At 50.0% G+C, this 16028-nt stretch overlaps 1 protein-coding gene across 1 annotated transcript; it reads left to right on the top strand.

The window, feature by feature from the left end:
* Positions 1–2170: 2170 nt before the first annotated feature.
* Positions 2171–12506, top strand: LOC102162226. The gene is made up of 3 exons (XM_021082501.1): positions 2171–2697; positions 8368–10113; positions 11100–12506. The coding sequence occupies exons 1-2, from the start codon at positions 2171–2173 to the stop codon at positions 9824–9826; spliced, it is 1986 nt and encodes a 661-aa protein (XP_020938160.1). The 3' UTR covers positions 9827–10113; positions 11100–12506.
* The last annotated feature ends 3522 nt before the right edge of the window (positions 12507–16028 follow it).

A 16028-nucleotide genomic window follows, 5' to 3' on the forward strand; every position in this document is an offset into this window, starting at 1 on the left:
TCCAATAACTTTGCCAGGGTCACACAACAGCTGAAGCTTCAGTCTAGGTCCAGGGTCCATGCTCTTAACCACAAAGGTGTTTCTGTCCAGCCTATAATGAGAACACTGGCCAGCAGGCTAAAGGCGAAAACGCTAAGAAGTGATTGCTTACAAAGTATATGTGAACAGTGGAGCCAGTATGGTTGCTGGATATCTATGTCATTTGCTTCATCTCATTTTTATCTTGATTCTCACAACAATATAAGGCAGGTGAGCAGGCAGGACTGCTAGAATCATTTGATGAATGAGAAACCAGCCTTAGTGGCCAATCAAGGCCAGTCTCCTGGGGAAGGACAAAGTCCACTTGGCCACAGGGCTTGTGACTCCACATTCTCTCCGCCCACCAGCTTTTTCCAAAACTGCAGATGTCTCAGCTCTGTGATGATGACTTCTCTGGTGGAGTCACCTCACTTGTCTCTCTGTCTTCCAGCTATGTCTGGAAAGAAGTTTCTTCCACTCAGCGGTGCCCCCACTGACAACCCGCAGCATCTGCCTTTGGAAGACCCCGCCTATCTTGAGAGAAGCTTTGTCTGTCGGTTCCGCTGCCTGCTGGACAATTCTTCTGGGTTTCTGGTAATCGCACTGTCCTTAGAGGGTCAGGAACTTCTTAAACCAGAGCATGGCTCTGCTCAGACAAGCTTCCTCGCCATCCCTGGAAGGCCTTCTGGCCTTCAGCCCGCTGCCGTTTCAGAGGGTCAGACTCTTGAAGATTAAGATGCCTTTTGAAATGCTCTGCCTCGTTAAGACTTGGATCTGTTAACTTGGGATTTAGCTGCACCTGTGACCTCTGGCACGGCCCTGAGTGGGGATCCCTGGTGACCTCGGGATGTTAACATCCACCTTTTTCACCATCACCAAAACCAGCTAATAACACCTCCCAACTCCTGGACTTGCGTACTCTTCACAGTTCAATTACCTCCACAGCATGAGGGCCCTGAGGGAGGACCGAGAAACCATGAAAAATTATCAGGGCCTGATGAGAAGAGCAGAAGAAATAGGAGACCCCAAACCTGAGCACACCTATGCTCTAGGGGAAGAGGATAGGGAGAATCCTGCTTGTTTAACTCCAAAGACACTGGACCCTCCCGAGTTCCATAAGGGGAATTTATAGCCACTGTTTTAGCCACTTAACATCCTCTTTCTTTTCTCTGCTAATTATCTTTTCGGGTCTTCTTTTTCTAGGAGTTGAATTTCCATGGCCATCTTAAATTCCTCCCTGGGCAGAACAATAGGTCAGAAGATGGCATCCTCGAGTCTCCTCAACTCACCCTGTTTGCTATTGCAACGCCTCACCAACCACTTACTATCCTGGAACTCCAAAGCAAAACAGTCCTATTCCAAACAAAACACAAACTGGATTTCACACCTGTAGCCTGTGATTCCAGGTACATCCCTCTGACTAGAAATCAGGACTCAAAGAGTGTCCCAACCTGTTATAGCCCAAATCCTAGGTCTTGAACCAAAGGCAAGGCAAGAATCATTGGCCAATCCTACCCAAATGGGTTCTCTAAAGTGAGTCAGTAGAAAATATGCTATTTATAGGGCCAATGTAGCAAATTTTCCACATAGGAATACCGGGACTGGGCTAGAGTGATGCAGATAGCAAACACCTGTCGTCTTCTCAGAGCCTTCCAATAACAGATCAAGGTGAACTCCCCAGAGGGCCCACTGTGAGGACATCTACTAAACTAGGTTTGGCCCAAATGTTCCCAGATTTATTTGACCATTGAGCCTTTCTTGGGGAGACATCAATTAACAGGCTCCAATTCCAATGCCTCTTAGAACAAATTCTAGGACGGCACTGGTTTAAGAAAAAGTGATCCAAGGTATCATTATTACAACTTGCAAGTTTCAGGGGAGTCACAGAGCTCTCTGATGAATGGCTGTGGAACTTCTCAACAAAAAGGCCACTCCTTCTCTTATATGCATAATTTTAGGTACGACACGGGCAAATAAGCATAAGCTTATTGCGGAAAACAATTCTGGAGCACATGTGTGGCAGAAGTATCTGAGAGGGCACCACAATCTTTTCGGTCCTTCCCCAGCGGTGCTGGTAGGAGAGGTGCCGCTTCTGAATCTGGAACGTCCAGGGGAAACTGTTCCTTGAAGCTTGTTTCCAGGGTGAGATACGATGGGTGGGCACAGAGCTGAAAGGCCTGCTTCAGAGAAGAGGGTAGGGCGCTGGCCCTGTTCCTTTCCTCCACGAGGCTGTAGGTCAGGCCGCGGTCTCTTCTACAGAGCAAAGGCGGTCCTGGGCTACACGGACAGCGAGCTCTGCAGGCAAGGATCTGGCTACCAATTCATCCACGCCGCCGACGCCGCGCACTGCGCTGAGAATCACGTGCGCAGTGAGTCCGGGGGCGCTCTCGGCCCGCCCGCCCCGGGAGCCGGGGCCCCGCGGCGCCCACCGCCTCCGCGGCTCCCACCGCCGGCTGCCCCGCCCCGGGGCGGGCTCCCGGGTCTGGGGGGCGGGCAGGGGCGCCGAGGCTCCCCTGAGCGCGCCGGTCTCTCCGCAGTGATGAGGACCGGCGAGAGCGGGCTCACGGTGTTCCGGCTGCTCACCAAGCGGGCCGGCTGGCTGTGGGTGCAGTCCAACGCCCGCCTGCTCTTCCGCGACGGCCGGCCCGACGGCATCGTGGCGCGACAGCGGGCCCTGACGTAAGTGAGGGGCCGCCGTAAACGGGGCTTGTCGTAAACGGGGCCCCGACGGAAGAGAAGCTGGGAAAGCAGCGCCGCTTAAGGGCCGCGAGGTAGGCGAGGGCGCTGCGGGAGGCGAGGGCCCAGCGCCCTGTGAGCGGAGCTCGGTCCTCCTTCTGCAGGGAGTCGGCCCCCTCCGAGGTCCTCCGGACTCCGTGAGGCAGAGCGGGGTGGGGGTGTTTCTCCAGCCCTCTGGCCTTAGACGACAGGCTTCGTCCCCATGGGCTCAGTGGCTCCCCCTGTAGAGAGAGTAGGAGTGATGCACAGGAACCAGCCCGGTAAGTATGCCTTGCCCCCCAGTGGCTGGCAGGGTTGGGCGCGAAAACCTGCACGTGGCTTCGCCCGCCTCTCTGCTGAGCCGTTAATCCAAGCGTGTCCATGCGCTCTCTTTCCCTGAAGGAACCCCAGAGAGGGGGTTGTCTGCTTCTGCGCCTAGTGCGCTTCCTCACATCCTTCTGGTTCACAGATCCTTATTCTCGGGCCTCCTAGACCAGTACCACAGTGGTTGCTCGCGTGGCGGCCCTGAATACAAGTTGCAGAAAATCCCAAGGCTCCATTTGCCCAGATTTCAAACTCTGAATATAGTCTTCCATCCACTATATTCAAAAGAAGTAGCAGTGCTCCATTGCACTCAGTAAAAATCTATTTACCTTTCTTCCACAATGCAATTCTTCAACCTGCCTTCTCCACTTCCTGTTCACCTGCTTCTGCTGTGACTCTGTGACACGTGGCTTTTGGGGGGGAAGAGTATCAAAGCAATCCCTCTGTAGGCTCTTCAGTGTGGCAGGCTGATTACAGCCTCTAGCACACTTCCTGAGTAACAGAGCAGTGACCCCTCATTCATGCCCACTCTGTTGTCAGCATGTAATGTGCAACATATTTGCAAACTGTGATGTGCATACAAGAAGACTCCAATTATTGTTCATTCTTTTTTATGTTGCTAGCGTGTCCGACAAACAAATGTTCTCTCCTAGCTTGTGGACCCGCATGACTGGACCCCATTTGGGTCTGTGGCATATGTGTATGAGGTGGGTGGTCGGGATTGGAAATGTAGTGAGTGATGATTGAGCCCAAATAAATTATCCAGTCCAGGTCTCATTAGCACCATATTCTGAAGAGTGACCAGAGATCCAGTAATGCCAAGCTATGCCACATATAACAAACTTTCCTGCCTTCTGAGCCTGCAACCTTACTGAGTAATACTCAGGGGAAATTAAAGAACTGTGTCAAACAACTTGGATTCTGAGCCCGATTCCACTCTGGCCTCAGAAAAGTACTCCATAAATGTACCTCAGTTTATTGCCTTGCAAAAATAAGAGGGCTTTAGTGTGTTTTTTCTGTGAGTCTTACCAGCTTTCTTTGGATTCACGAAGCAAGAAGTTCAGGGACCAATGGCATCATTGGCTAATATTTGTTTCACTGAATGTGTTAGCAACACTTACCCATTGTAGAAAGTGAAAAACATTGCAAAAGTGAAATAAAAATCAGCTGTTATCAAATTTCCATTTGTGGCTCAGTAGTTAAGAACCCACCATTAGTGTCTGTGAGGATGTGGGTTCAATCCCTGGTCTCGCTCAGTGGAATAAGGATCCAGCATTGCCACAGAGTAGATCGCAGATGCAGCTCAGATCCATTGTTGTTGTGGCTGTGATGTAGGCCTACAGTTGCAGTTCCGATTTGACCCCTGGCCTGGGTACTTCCATATGCTGCAGGTGCAGGCGTTAAAAAAAAAAAAAAAAAAAAAAAAAGCTGTTATCTTACTACTCAGAGTATTGTCAATGTGTTGATTTTTCCTTCAGGTATATCTGGCACATATTTTGAATCTTATACTTGAGATTAGATCCCATATATAGTTTTATGTCTCTGATTTTTCCACATAAGTTAAAAGCAATTTCTCACATCAAAAGTACCCATAAGAATCTTTATGACTGTATAATATACTCTTATATGGATACATTGTAGCCTTTCATCAAATATTAAAACTTGGGAGAGGAGGGTTTTTCATTATTACGAAGATATTATGATGAGCATTTAGTATATGAATATCTGACTGCTATTCTGATTTCCTTAGAAGGATTCTCAAGAGTAGAGTTTTTATATCAAAGAGTTAAAACATTTCAAAGGCCCTTAACACTATTGTCAAATGGCTTTTCACAAGGGTTGTAGTATTCTCTGGCCAGGCGTAATGCCGCACCAACTTTAGCACAGATTTGTCCTAGCACCAGATAGAGCAATGAAAAGGCAGTTTGTCAAGAAACAGATCTAATGAATGAGTGGAAAATGAAGTACAATTAAAGAGGCGTTTTTAAATCCATAAGGACAAAACAAAGAAGTGAGGTTAGGGTAGCAGATAAGCCATTGGGAGGATGGGAGAAGTGAAATCTCTACCTCATACATTTTACTACGAAAATTTATCCATATTTGATTCTCTTTTTTTTTAATTTCCTGGAAAGTTCTGCTGGTGGTGGTGGTGAAGTTCCCCTCTGTATCAACTTTCCCATAAGTAACAGCTATAGCAACAACACTAACTAATACTCAGGTCAAAGTGGTAAAAAACAGTAACAGTTACTGCAGTCTTGGAGAATCAATGATTGAAGGGCAGGAATGGCATAGGGCGAGTTTCCTGGTGTACTGCTATTTGGGGAAAGATTGCACTTGGACTGGGCAGTTAAAGCTTCAATAGAAAACCCATGGTCTTAATGATGCAAGAACCAAATAACGGGCATGATAGTGACCACAGCAGCTACAAAATGAAATAAAAACTTTGTGTCTTTCAAAGTTTCTGTCTTCTAAAGAGAGCCAGAGAGGAGGAACTGCCAAATTCTATGAATAAACACAATCCACATCTCTGCTGACACCTGAACCATGCATGTGTGAAATATAATGCAAGCAGCCAGCCTAAAGCCAAAAGAACACAGATTTCAGCTGTCACTCATCGCAGGGAAAACAGAGTTTGCATTTTCATTCTTGCCAAGTTAAGCAAAATAAAAACATCAGTGATCTTTGGAAGGCAATAATAGAATCCAAATCTACAATGTATTATCACAACGTCCAGATACAATCCAAAATTACTTCTTATTTGGTCAAGAATGCAATCCAAAATTACTTGATATATGAATGAACAGGAAAGTCTCAAAAGTAATAGGGCCAACCCTAAGATTACGCAGATATTGGTTAAAAATTTCATAGCAGCTGTTTATGCTTATGGCCATAAGGGAAAATATGCTTATGATGAGTGGCAAGATAAGAATTCTCAGCAGAAGAATAGAAACTATTTTTAAAAACAGAAATGTGAAGTGGTATCTAAAGTAAAATTTCACTGAATGGATTTAACAGGAGATTGGAGATTGAAGAATTTGTGAACTTGAAGCTAGATTGATAGAATTATCCAACTTGAATAGCAAGGAGAAAAAATATTGAAAAAAGAAATAAACAGCCTCAGAGGTCTCTGGGACACTATCAAATGGTCTGACATATGGTTAGGTGAGATCCCAGAAAAAGAACCGTATGGTCAGGAAAAAATATGTGTGTATATGTAATTTTCATTTGACTATTTATTATAAAGATATATTTGTGTAGTATATAAATTACATATATTTGAAGAAATAATGACCAGAAACTTCCTCAATTTTGTAAAAGCTAAAATTTTACAGACTCAAGAACCTCAGCAAATTCCAAGCAGGATGAATACAAAGAAAACCACTCCAAAGCATGTTTTGGTCAGACTGTCGCACACCAAAGGCAAGAGGAAAACTTTGAAAGCAATCTACCATAAAAAGCACATTACGTGTGGGTAATAATGATTCAAATTATTGTGGGCTTCTCACCAGAAACAATGGTGATCAGAAAACATTAGAACAAGATCTTTAAAGTACTTTTTAAAAGTGTGAACTCTGAATATTGCGCCCAGTGAATATGCCCTTCAAAAAATGGTGGCAAATAAAGACATTATTTGGGGGAAGAAGGCCAAGAATTTTTTACCAGTAGACTTGCACTACAGTAAATGCTAAAAGAAATATGTGAAGCTGAAGGAAAAAACCTTGAACTTTGAAAAAGGAATAGAGAGAATAGGAGATAGTAAACGTGAATAAAACTGTAAGATAATTTCTCCCTTTCCCTTTTTTTCAAAATACATTGGGATTTATAACACGTAGATGTAACATATAAGACAACTCTAGTATAAATGATGAGTGTTGGGAGCACGTGGACGACACAGTTGCAAGGTGCACGTTTTATGTAAAGCAGCACAGAACTAATTATAAGAAGATATTGAAATGTTAAATGTGTATGTTGTCATTCCTAGAGCACCCGTAAAAATTATAATGCAAAAATACAGTGAAAAATCTGGTATATATGTTCAAATGACTTTCTTTAAAAAATAGGCAGTAAATAAATGCATGAACAGAGAAACAAAAACCCCAAAAAAGAGAGTACAAAAGAAAGCAAATAGTAACACAGAGGACCCAATTCAGCCTTATCAATAATTCCATTAAATGTTAATGGATGAAGCACTCCAATTAAAAGACACAGATTGTCAGAATGAATTTTTAGAAAGCACTGAACTATGTATCTTCTATAAGACATACATTTTAAAATAATGACACGATGGAAGTTCCCCTTGTGGCTCAGAGGTAACAAGCCTGACTAGCGTCCATGAGGATGCAAGTTCAATCCCTGGCCTCACTCTGTGGGTTAAGGATCCAGCATTGTTGTGCACTGTGGTGCAAGTTGCAGACACGGCTCGGTTCCCGTGTTACTGTGGCTGTGGCTTAGGCAGCTGTGGCTCCGATTCGACCCCTAGCCAGGGAACTTCCATATGCCACAGATGCAGCCCTAAAAAAAGCAAAATAAGTAAATAAATAGTGACATCAATAGGTTGGAAACAATCAGATGTAAAAAGATACACAATATGAACAGTAAGCACAGAAAGCCAGAGTGGCTGTTGTAAGAACAGACAAAGTAGACTGCAAGACAAAGGGCATGACCAGAGATCCTCCGGTAACACACTGCCTTCTCTAAAGATCTCTCCTGCAATAGTGTTTCCTATGCCCACGTCAACCTGGTCAGCTTTTGCCAAATACACGCTTTTTCACTTTGGTCCATTTTCCTTTGTAGGGCTCCAGACCAAATGTGAGATTCAAGTGGAGTCGGGCCAGTGAAGGAAAGCTCGCACCTGCTGAGCACAGGGTTCCGTGAGTGTAGAGCAGCCCTACAGCAGACACCTGTTGTCAGTCTTCAGAGGAGGAGGACGGAGGAAATTATTTTCCCTAGTGAAAAACCGTTGCATATATCACATTTGTGTAATGATTTATTCTTTTTAAAGTAGACTCATAATGTAGGGAATTTCTATGTGGATTTCTCCAATGTTCATCCCACAAATGAGCAGTTTTCTCGAGACTATTTCAGAATCAAAGATAGAAAGTATTGACCAAGATTGTACTCTTTAAAAAAATGCAAGAAATGTGCAGGTTCAATGCTATGACTTCTTTGGGTTAAAGAACAGAGCAGATGAAGTCCTGCCACTTGCTCATCTGTTTAGTTGTTTGGCCACTACTGTCCTCCGACCAGGAGACCCCCTGTCTTATTTCTGTGCTGAGTCCCAGTTTCCGTATCGTGTGTTCTTACCCGCAGGGATGCGGAGGGGGAGGATCACCTGCGTAAGCGGGCCCTGCGGCTGCCCTTCACCTTGGCCACAGGGGAGGCCATCCTGTATGAGAGCAGCCTCCCTGGCCCCCTGACTGCCCTCCCAGCCAGCAAGAGGACCAGGGCAAGGCAGGGTGCCCCCACTGGCCAGGACCCTGTGTGCCCAGCCTCTCTTCTTGGAGCCGTGGTGCAGGATGGATCCACGTACTTGGCCTGCATTCCACCAACCCCTCAAGGATCACTCTTGGAGAGGTGGGGGTCTCATGACAAACGTGAGGACAAGGAGGAGGAAGACAGCTCCCTCCTGACCCTCGAGAGCCTGCTGGAGAAGGACATGGAAGAAGAGCCCAGTCTCTGCTCCACTCTCCAGCACCTGGGCGTCGCCAACCTCCACCAGCGTCAGTGGGGACAGGCCTTTCTCAGGGCTGACGCAGACCCTGCAGGGCCTCAGAACTGCTGCCTGCTGCCACCCAGCCGGGGAAGGAGCCTCTCCAGCAAGAGGGAGGTGCTTTCTCACAGCAGTGAGAATGTGTGCTCATCCCTACCAGCCTGCACAACTGCTCCACAGACCCTGAAGCCACTGTCTTCTCTGGACACGGGCCAGCTAACCATGCCCTTAACCATGGAAGTAAGTCCACTGCAGGATGGGGACACAGTGCCCAGCTGCCCTCAAGCACACACTCAGCACTTTCCCACCTCTGGCCCTGCCCTCCAGAGCCCTCTGCAGTGGCAGCTTGGGCACAGCCCGGCAGCGCCTCTGAATTGGGGGGTGTGCAAGAAACCAACAGTATTTGGCTTTGTCCCACCGCCCAAGCCCCTGTCTCACAGCCAGTCGGCCCAGCTCTTTCAGCCAAGCCACACACCTTCACTCCCTTTAGGAGGAACTATCCCTGGACACCTGGCCCTGCCGGCCGTGGGAATCTGGATTTCTGTGAGGAGTCCACGCACCGGGCACCTGCACGGAGTGATCACTGTCAGGAGCCCCTCATTGCCTCAGACCACACGTCCTTTGTCAACCCATATGGCACCTGTTCCTTGGACAGCATTTGGGGTTTCCACATCCAGGGCCAGCCAGAAGTGGTCCCTGGGCAAGTTGGGGCAGGGAAGGAGGCAGGACAGGCCCCACCTGACCGTTTCAGCCGCGCATGGTCCACCATGGCTGACCCCTGCCTTCTGTGGACAGGGCCAGCCAGTGACATTCCTCCCAACTTGTGCAGGGGTCGGCCCCTATCTGTGTACGGGGCCTTGGGTTCACCACAGCACACACCTGGGAGCCAAGAGCAGCCACCCCACGCCCTCTCAGGGAGCCCTGCCTGTCCGTCCCAGGTGCTTCCACATGGACCCTTGGCTACTCGGGACTCTTATGGTGCAGACTCAGGCCCAGTCACCAAGCAACAGCAGTGGGTGCAGATGGGGCTGCAGACCCAGGGAACTTGCAAGCAAGTGAGAGAGGGGATACCAAGTGTCCAGCAGCTGGGTGGCTGTGTGAGAGCTGCCATTCCCCAAGCCCCACAGTTGAGCCCCCTCCTGTCCTCAGAGAGCATCTCTCCCGGCACAGGAAGCAGCCAGGGCAACAGCCCCGCTGAGCCAACAAGGCAAAGCAAGAACAGACTGGCCGTGCCAGCACCATGTGCTGTGGGCAGACAGCAGGTGCAGTCTAGCCCAGCCCTGCCTCCCTGCCCTCCTGTTCCTGCCTGGCCACCCCCATCCACGCAGGGTGGCCACAACTTCCAGGTAGGTGTTGGCACTCAGGGCCCTGGGGACCTGTGGGCGAATCTGAATGTTTCACCTCAGCCGGCCAGCAGAGGAGGGGGTTGTGCAGGCCAGGCTGGGCCTAGGTGCGGGGTGGCTGTCAGGCTCCAGTGTGGGGACATGTGGAGGGATTTTGCAAATATATTGATGATCACTATTGATGTTGGTCAGGTGAGGCCTGCGAAGACAGGAATGGCTTTACCCCTGGAGAACCCTGATTTTAACCCTATAAGCCCTCCGGCTGCCTTCTGCTCCCAACTTGCTGTCTCCTGGACATCCCTGAGACACCTTAACACCTGTGTATAATTCAGCCCAGTTTTGAACACCAAGAGCTTGAAATAGTCGTGGATATTTTGAATTTGGCACCCACTTCTGCTGTGCTGTCCTCTCCTGGCACCACTTCCTGTGCCCGCATCCAGGTTCCTACATGATTACCTGGTGATCCAGGGAACCAGGACCTCCATACATGTGGACCCTTCACATAACCGTAGCTCTCTCCCTAAATGCAGCTTGGGATGGAAGTCACACTGCAGCGTTGTGACCCTCCCACCTCACACAGAGAAGCAGATGCCTTAGCGGTTTCTGGTGATACAGGAAAGCCCTTGGGGCTTAGCTGGAATACAGAACAGTTTCCCTGTTCCCCAGGCTCCCGCCACCTGACTTTTCTGGGGTTTCTGCCCCTTTCTCACTGTCATACTGCCAGCCCTCACTCTGGGGCTCTTAGTCTCCCGTCTCTTAGCAGCCTTATGCTCACACCCCTTCCCAGTTTTTTTCCTTAACCCTAACCCTTCATAGGTTAGAAAATCAGGAGACCGAATTTGTTAGACTTATATCTAAAACCAAGCAGATTCCTAATTAAAGCCTCAAATTTACATCATTATAAACAAGGGTCAGCTTTAGAGCCCTTGGACTGAGCCATGTCTTCTGTAACTTTGTTCTAACCTAATCTTCCCCGTTCTCCTAAACAGCAGTGTCACCAAAACAAAGTACATCGCACCACGGCACTTAGGGTTCCAGGCCCAAAAGGGAGCTCGTCTTCCTCCAAATTCTGACTTACAGAGACAGCGTCATGCTTTGTACTCGATGTCTGTGGATGCGGTTTGGGGCCTTAACTACTGATGTTTACGCTGAAACTGAAGTATCTTAAACTTTCATATCTGGGTGAATATTTAATTTTGTTCTGTGTGTGTAAATACACATATCTGAAAGCTTATTCTCTGGATCCCAAAGGTGGTTTTTTGGCTTTTTTGTTTTTGTTTTTGTTCTTTTTTTGGTTTTTTTGCTTAATTTCATTCTGTGCACTTTATACTAAAGAAGCATACAGAATTCACTTCTTCGTTTCAAAAATAGCATCTGAATCACAAAACTGTTAACAGGAAAAAGACATGATGAATCGCCAGCCTCCCAGACCCGTCCTGTTTGCCAGGCCCTGTGGTTTGGGAGCCCTGTTTCCAGATTCAGGGGTGAGGCTCGGCACCAGATAACCTGGGACCAGGGCCATCCAGACGCGTGGATGACATGATACAGCACAGTGGCGTGCTGGCGGCCGCCAGGGAGAAGGGATGTGTGGCCCTTTGGTCTGGACCCCTGAAAGGGCCAAGCCTTCACCCAGGACTCAGGCAGGGGAGAGGGCGCCCTTCTCGGAGCCTGCGTGCAGGATGGCGCCCACCGGAGGGCACTGTGCAGGGACACCACGGGTGAGGATCCAGACAGGGTGCGTCGGGGGACTCGGGTCCACAGGCCCCCATCTCCCAGAAGAGCAGACAGAGCGTGGTCCTGAGGCCCGGGCTGCCCCTGCTTCTCCTTCCACAAAGGATCAGAGCGGACGAGGCTCCTAGGAGCTCTTCCACTTCTCCTTCAGCCTTGAACCACAGGACTTGTTGTTGAGGAGCTGAAGGTGACCTTTGATGTCATCCAGCAGGACTCTTCCATCTGAGCTGCTCACCCCTGTCACCCAGAACCAGGCCCCAGCTGGTGCCTCACGAGCACATGAACACATGGATGGAAGACCACAGGACGGAAACACCAAGAGGCTGGGGACCTGCCCGCTGCAGAGCCCAGCGGAAGGACCCTTCTCACACCGCTGAGTCCACCCCCAGGTACCAGAAGCTGCGCGACCTGCGCATGGCAAGGAGCCGCAGGGAGCCATTGGTGCTCGGTCCCCACAGTGCTGGGCACGCTGGGCGCTGGTGACGCTGTTTTGCATGGGGTGGGGGGGCCTCTGCTGTCTTGGACCCAAAACACCAAGACGTCAACTAAGGCCTTGCAACCTGACAAACGGAGGAAACAAGCACGAACATGCACCAATACCCTGTAAATACTTCTTCCTTTGCTCTCAAACCAAAAAGTACAGCCTCCCATCATGGGGTGAGGTCTAATTCCCCAGCCTCATGTGGGATCTATACATGGGGAGCGTCGTGTCCTCACGGATGTGGTCTGTCTGGAGAGCCTCTTACATTTGTCTCTGCTGGAACACTGGGGCCTGTCCTGACGTGAGGTTTCCAGCTGGGCCACAACCTTCATGGTCCCGTGTAAAGTGCAGACTCACTGCGTGTGTGTAGCAGTGCACACCGGTTCTCCAAGTTGTGTGGCTGCCCTCTGCAGACCGAAACACTGACACAGTCAGGTGAACATGTCTGGTGTCTCCGTCACAGTGCTGACGAGCAAGTCACCAGCACCCGGGGGGATGAAACATCAGTTCCCTGTTTGCTCACGGTTCTGCGATGCGGTGGGCTCGCCTGCGTCACTCTTGCAGCCGTGGTCATCAGGCAGCTCTGCTGGGGCCTGAGGGTCTGAGGTGTCCCCACGCATGTGCATGGCAATTTGCTGGGTGTCAGCAGCCTCCTTGGTCCTCTCCCTGTGGCCTTTCCAGTAAGAGGCCAGGGTTTCTTGGCTGTAAACTGCTCGAAGAGCAAGGCCGTGCCCGTCAGGCCTCTTTGAGGGCAGGTGATTAAACCAAGTCACAAAGCCAAGCCCAGGATCAAAGTGGGGGGGGGGGGTCATGGGACTCACTGTCAGCTGTCCCCCAGAAACACTGCTGAAAGCAGGACCCCAGGTAACGGGTGAGTGGCGCCCATCACATCCATTTGAAGGTGAGTTGTTCGAAACGCTCCCCAGAAAACATCTCCCAAGGACCAGTGCACATGCGATGAGGCTGGGCTGGTCCTTGGGGACAGGAGCCCGTGGGGTTGGAGGCCAGCGAGGGAGAAGGTGATCTTCTGGAGAGACTTCGGTGGTCCAAGCTCTGGCAGGGCCTCCCTACCCCCTCCTCATCGCCTCTCCCTCTTCCCACCTATGGAGCCCGGGATCCCTCCTGTTGCCCACCCGCTGCCACACCTCACTGTCTCCCCCAGATCTGAGGAGAATTCGGGAGGAGAGAAGGCCCAAGGTGCACACCTCACTGAACAGAATCCACAGAGACGTGAACGGCTGGGGGGCCCACCTTCCCAAGGTGCTGACGTGCAGAGGGTGTTGACTCACTGATCTCCTTGGGGCATCTCCCAAACCCCGCAGACTGGTGAGGCCGAGAACACTGACCCTAGCAGTCCTGCCCTCCCCAGAGACTCACAACACACCTGGTTTATCTGCTAAGGCAGATGGAGACAGGGCAGGTGGCGTTTCGCATCGACCATTCCAGCGAGCTGGACTCTCTGGGCCACTGACCTCTCAGGGGACACAGGGGACAGGGAGTAGGGGTGCAGAGGCACGAGGTTAGGAAGCCAGGCTCAGGATGTCAGCATAGCAACCACACTGTGCCCCAATCTGAAGAACCAGTTAAAGACAACCCTGAGCACATAAACTCATTTTGCAGTAGGCAGCGCCACGTTCTTTTTGTGGGGGCCTGCTGGTCAGTGCTGACACGCTGCCAGCTGTGTGACTGCCCAAGGTGATGTCCGGCTGGGGTCTGCCCTCCTCGCCACAGAACGTGCGCCCACCGCCTGGGAGCCTTCAGTCTCTTGTGAACTGCACTCTTGTCCTGGGAGCTCCAGGAACCCTCAGTAGCCTCGGTGTCGTTGGATTGTCCCAGAATGACGAATCTCTCAAGGGAACAAGTAATACGCCCTAATAATTGGGATGTACGGTGTAATTAACGTCTTGGAAATAACAACCTTTAATCGAATATGCATGCCCCTGGCAAGATATTATCCTTTACTCAAAAAAAGAAGATGGGTGGAGTTCCCATCGCGGCTCAGTGGTTAACAAATCCGACTAGGAACCTTGAGGTTGTGGGTTCAATCCCTGGCCTCGCTCAGTGGGTTAAAGATCTGTGAGCTGTGGTGTAGGTCACAGATGCGGCTCAGATCCCAAGTTGCTGGGGCTCTGGCATAGGCCCGCAGCTACAGCTCCAATTAGACCCCTAGCCTGGGAACCTCCATATGCCGCGAGTGCGGCCCTAAAAAGCAAAAAAAAAAAAAAATGTGTCTTACGTGGCCAATATCATATCCTCCTTCTGACACAATCTGTGACTTAGCATGTTAAAGCAGGTAGCATGTGCACGTGTGTGTGTTTATAGTTCTAGGTGTGACTTATCTTTGGTGAGCATAGCTTTCTCAAACCATTGTGTTTGTGATCTGTGCCAAGCAGGAGGAGTTGAAGTAAATGTGTGTTAAAACTACCCTGACTCATGAGGTCAGATGATTGAGCTGTGTTCTTCCTTTCTCCTGATTATGATTTGAAAATGACTTGACGATTGTCCTTTTAAGTTGGCACATATGCTTCAGGCCACCGTAGACAGTTCCTGAAACATGTCCCACAGCTACTATAATTCAGAATGTGCTGGGGAATTGATGAAGGGGACTGATGGGCCACCTGAAGACCCAGGCACGCGGTTTCTCAAAGCCAGGGCAGAGGGAGGGCTGGCCCAGGGCTTGATCGCCCAGGGCTAGGACTGGCCAGAGGAGGCGAGACGGGAGGTTGGAGTGAAGGAAAAGAGAGTGGGCTTGCAGGGTCACAAAGAGCAGTCACAGTGGCTGGAGGGGCTGCGCTGTCCTCACCCTATTTTAGGTGTGTGCCACACCCACCCCTGCGGTCCCGGGTTCAGGTGCTAGGGAACAGATTCTTGCACCAGATCTCAAAGGAAAGCCCAGATTCTTTGGCATAAAAATAACCAGAGGGACCCCCATTGCCGCAGCCCTGGAGAGGCTGCATTTGGTCCCCCTCAAGGACCTGCATGGGCTGGAAACATGCCCCTGGCTTAGCCAAGGTCATAGGCACCACTCCTGCAGTGGGAGAGGGGCCGCATCCCCAACCTAATAAATGGGCTGAGAGTGGGGTACAGGGTTTTCCGGGGGGAATTTGGAGCTCTCATAGGGGATCATCAGAAGGAATGCTGTTGGATGGCATCAACAGAAAACCCAGCTCTGTCTGGTTTGAACATTGAGACCCAGGGGAAAAGCCCAGTGCATAGAAGAGACTTTGGGGACATCCACTGTTGCTGGTGTTTCTCTCCACATTTTGGTGCTGCCCTCTGCAGTGTGTTTGCCAAGCCCATGTCACATCCACACATGGCACAAGAGACACTGTCCTTCCTTTTCCTCTCTCTCAAGAGCAAGTAAAATTTCCCTAGAAGTTCCCAGCAATCACCTTCCACTGATCCAAGACGAGTCATGTGCATGCACTTGAATTAATCTTAGGAGAAGAACTCAGGGAGGATGGGGTTGCCTGGATTGTCTGGAATTTCTCTGGTAGGTCTGGGAGATGCAGAGCCCAGCACTGGATCTGGGTCCACCTTTCATTCCCAGTGGAGGAAAGGTGGCTGGACAGTAGGCAGAGATGCCTGGGGAACCCGGCACCCATGGGCCCTCTGAAGGCTTGGTGGGTGCTCTGTCTTTGCCTTTGATGAGCTCTGATTCCTGAAGCTGTTAGGCTCACAGGAAACCCTATAAAAGCCTGGAGGC

This window comes from Sus scrofa, unplaced genomic scaffold, assembly GCF_000003025.6.
Source record: "Sus scrofa isolate TJ Tabasco breed Duroc unplaced genomic scaffold, Sscrofa11.1 Contig944, whole genome shotgun sequence".
NCBI classification, from domain to species: Eukaryota; Metazoa; Chordata; class Mammalia; order Artiodactyla; family Suidae; genus Sus; species Sus scrofa.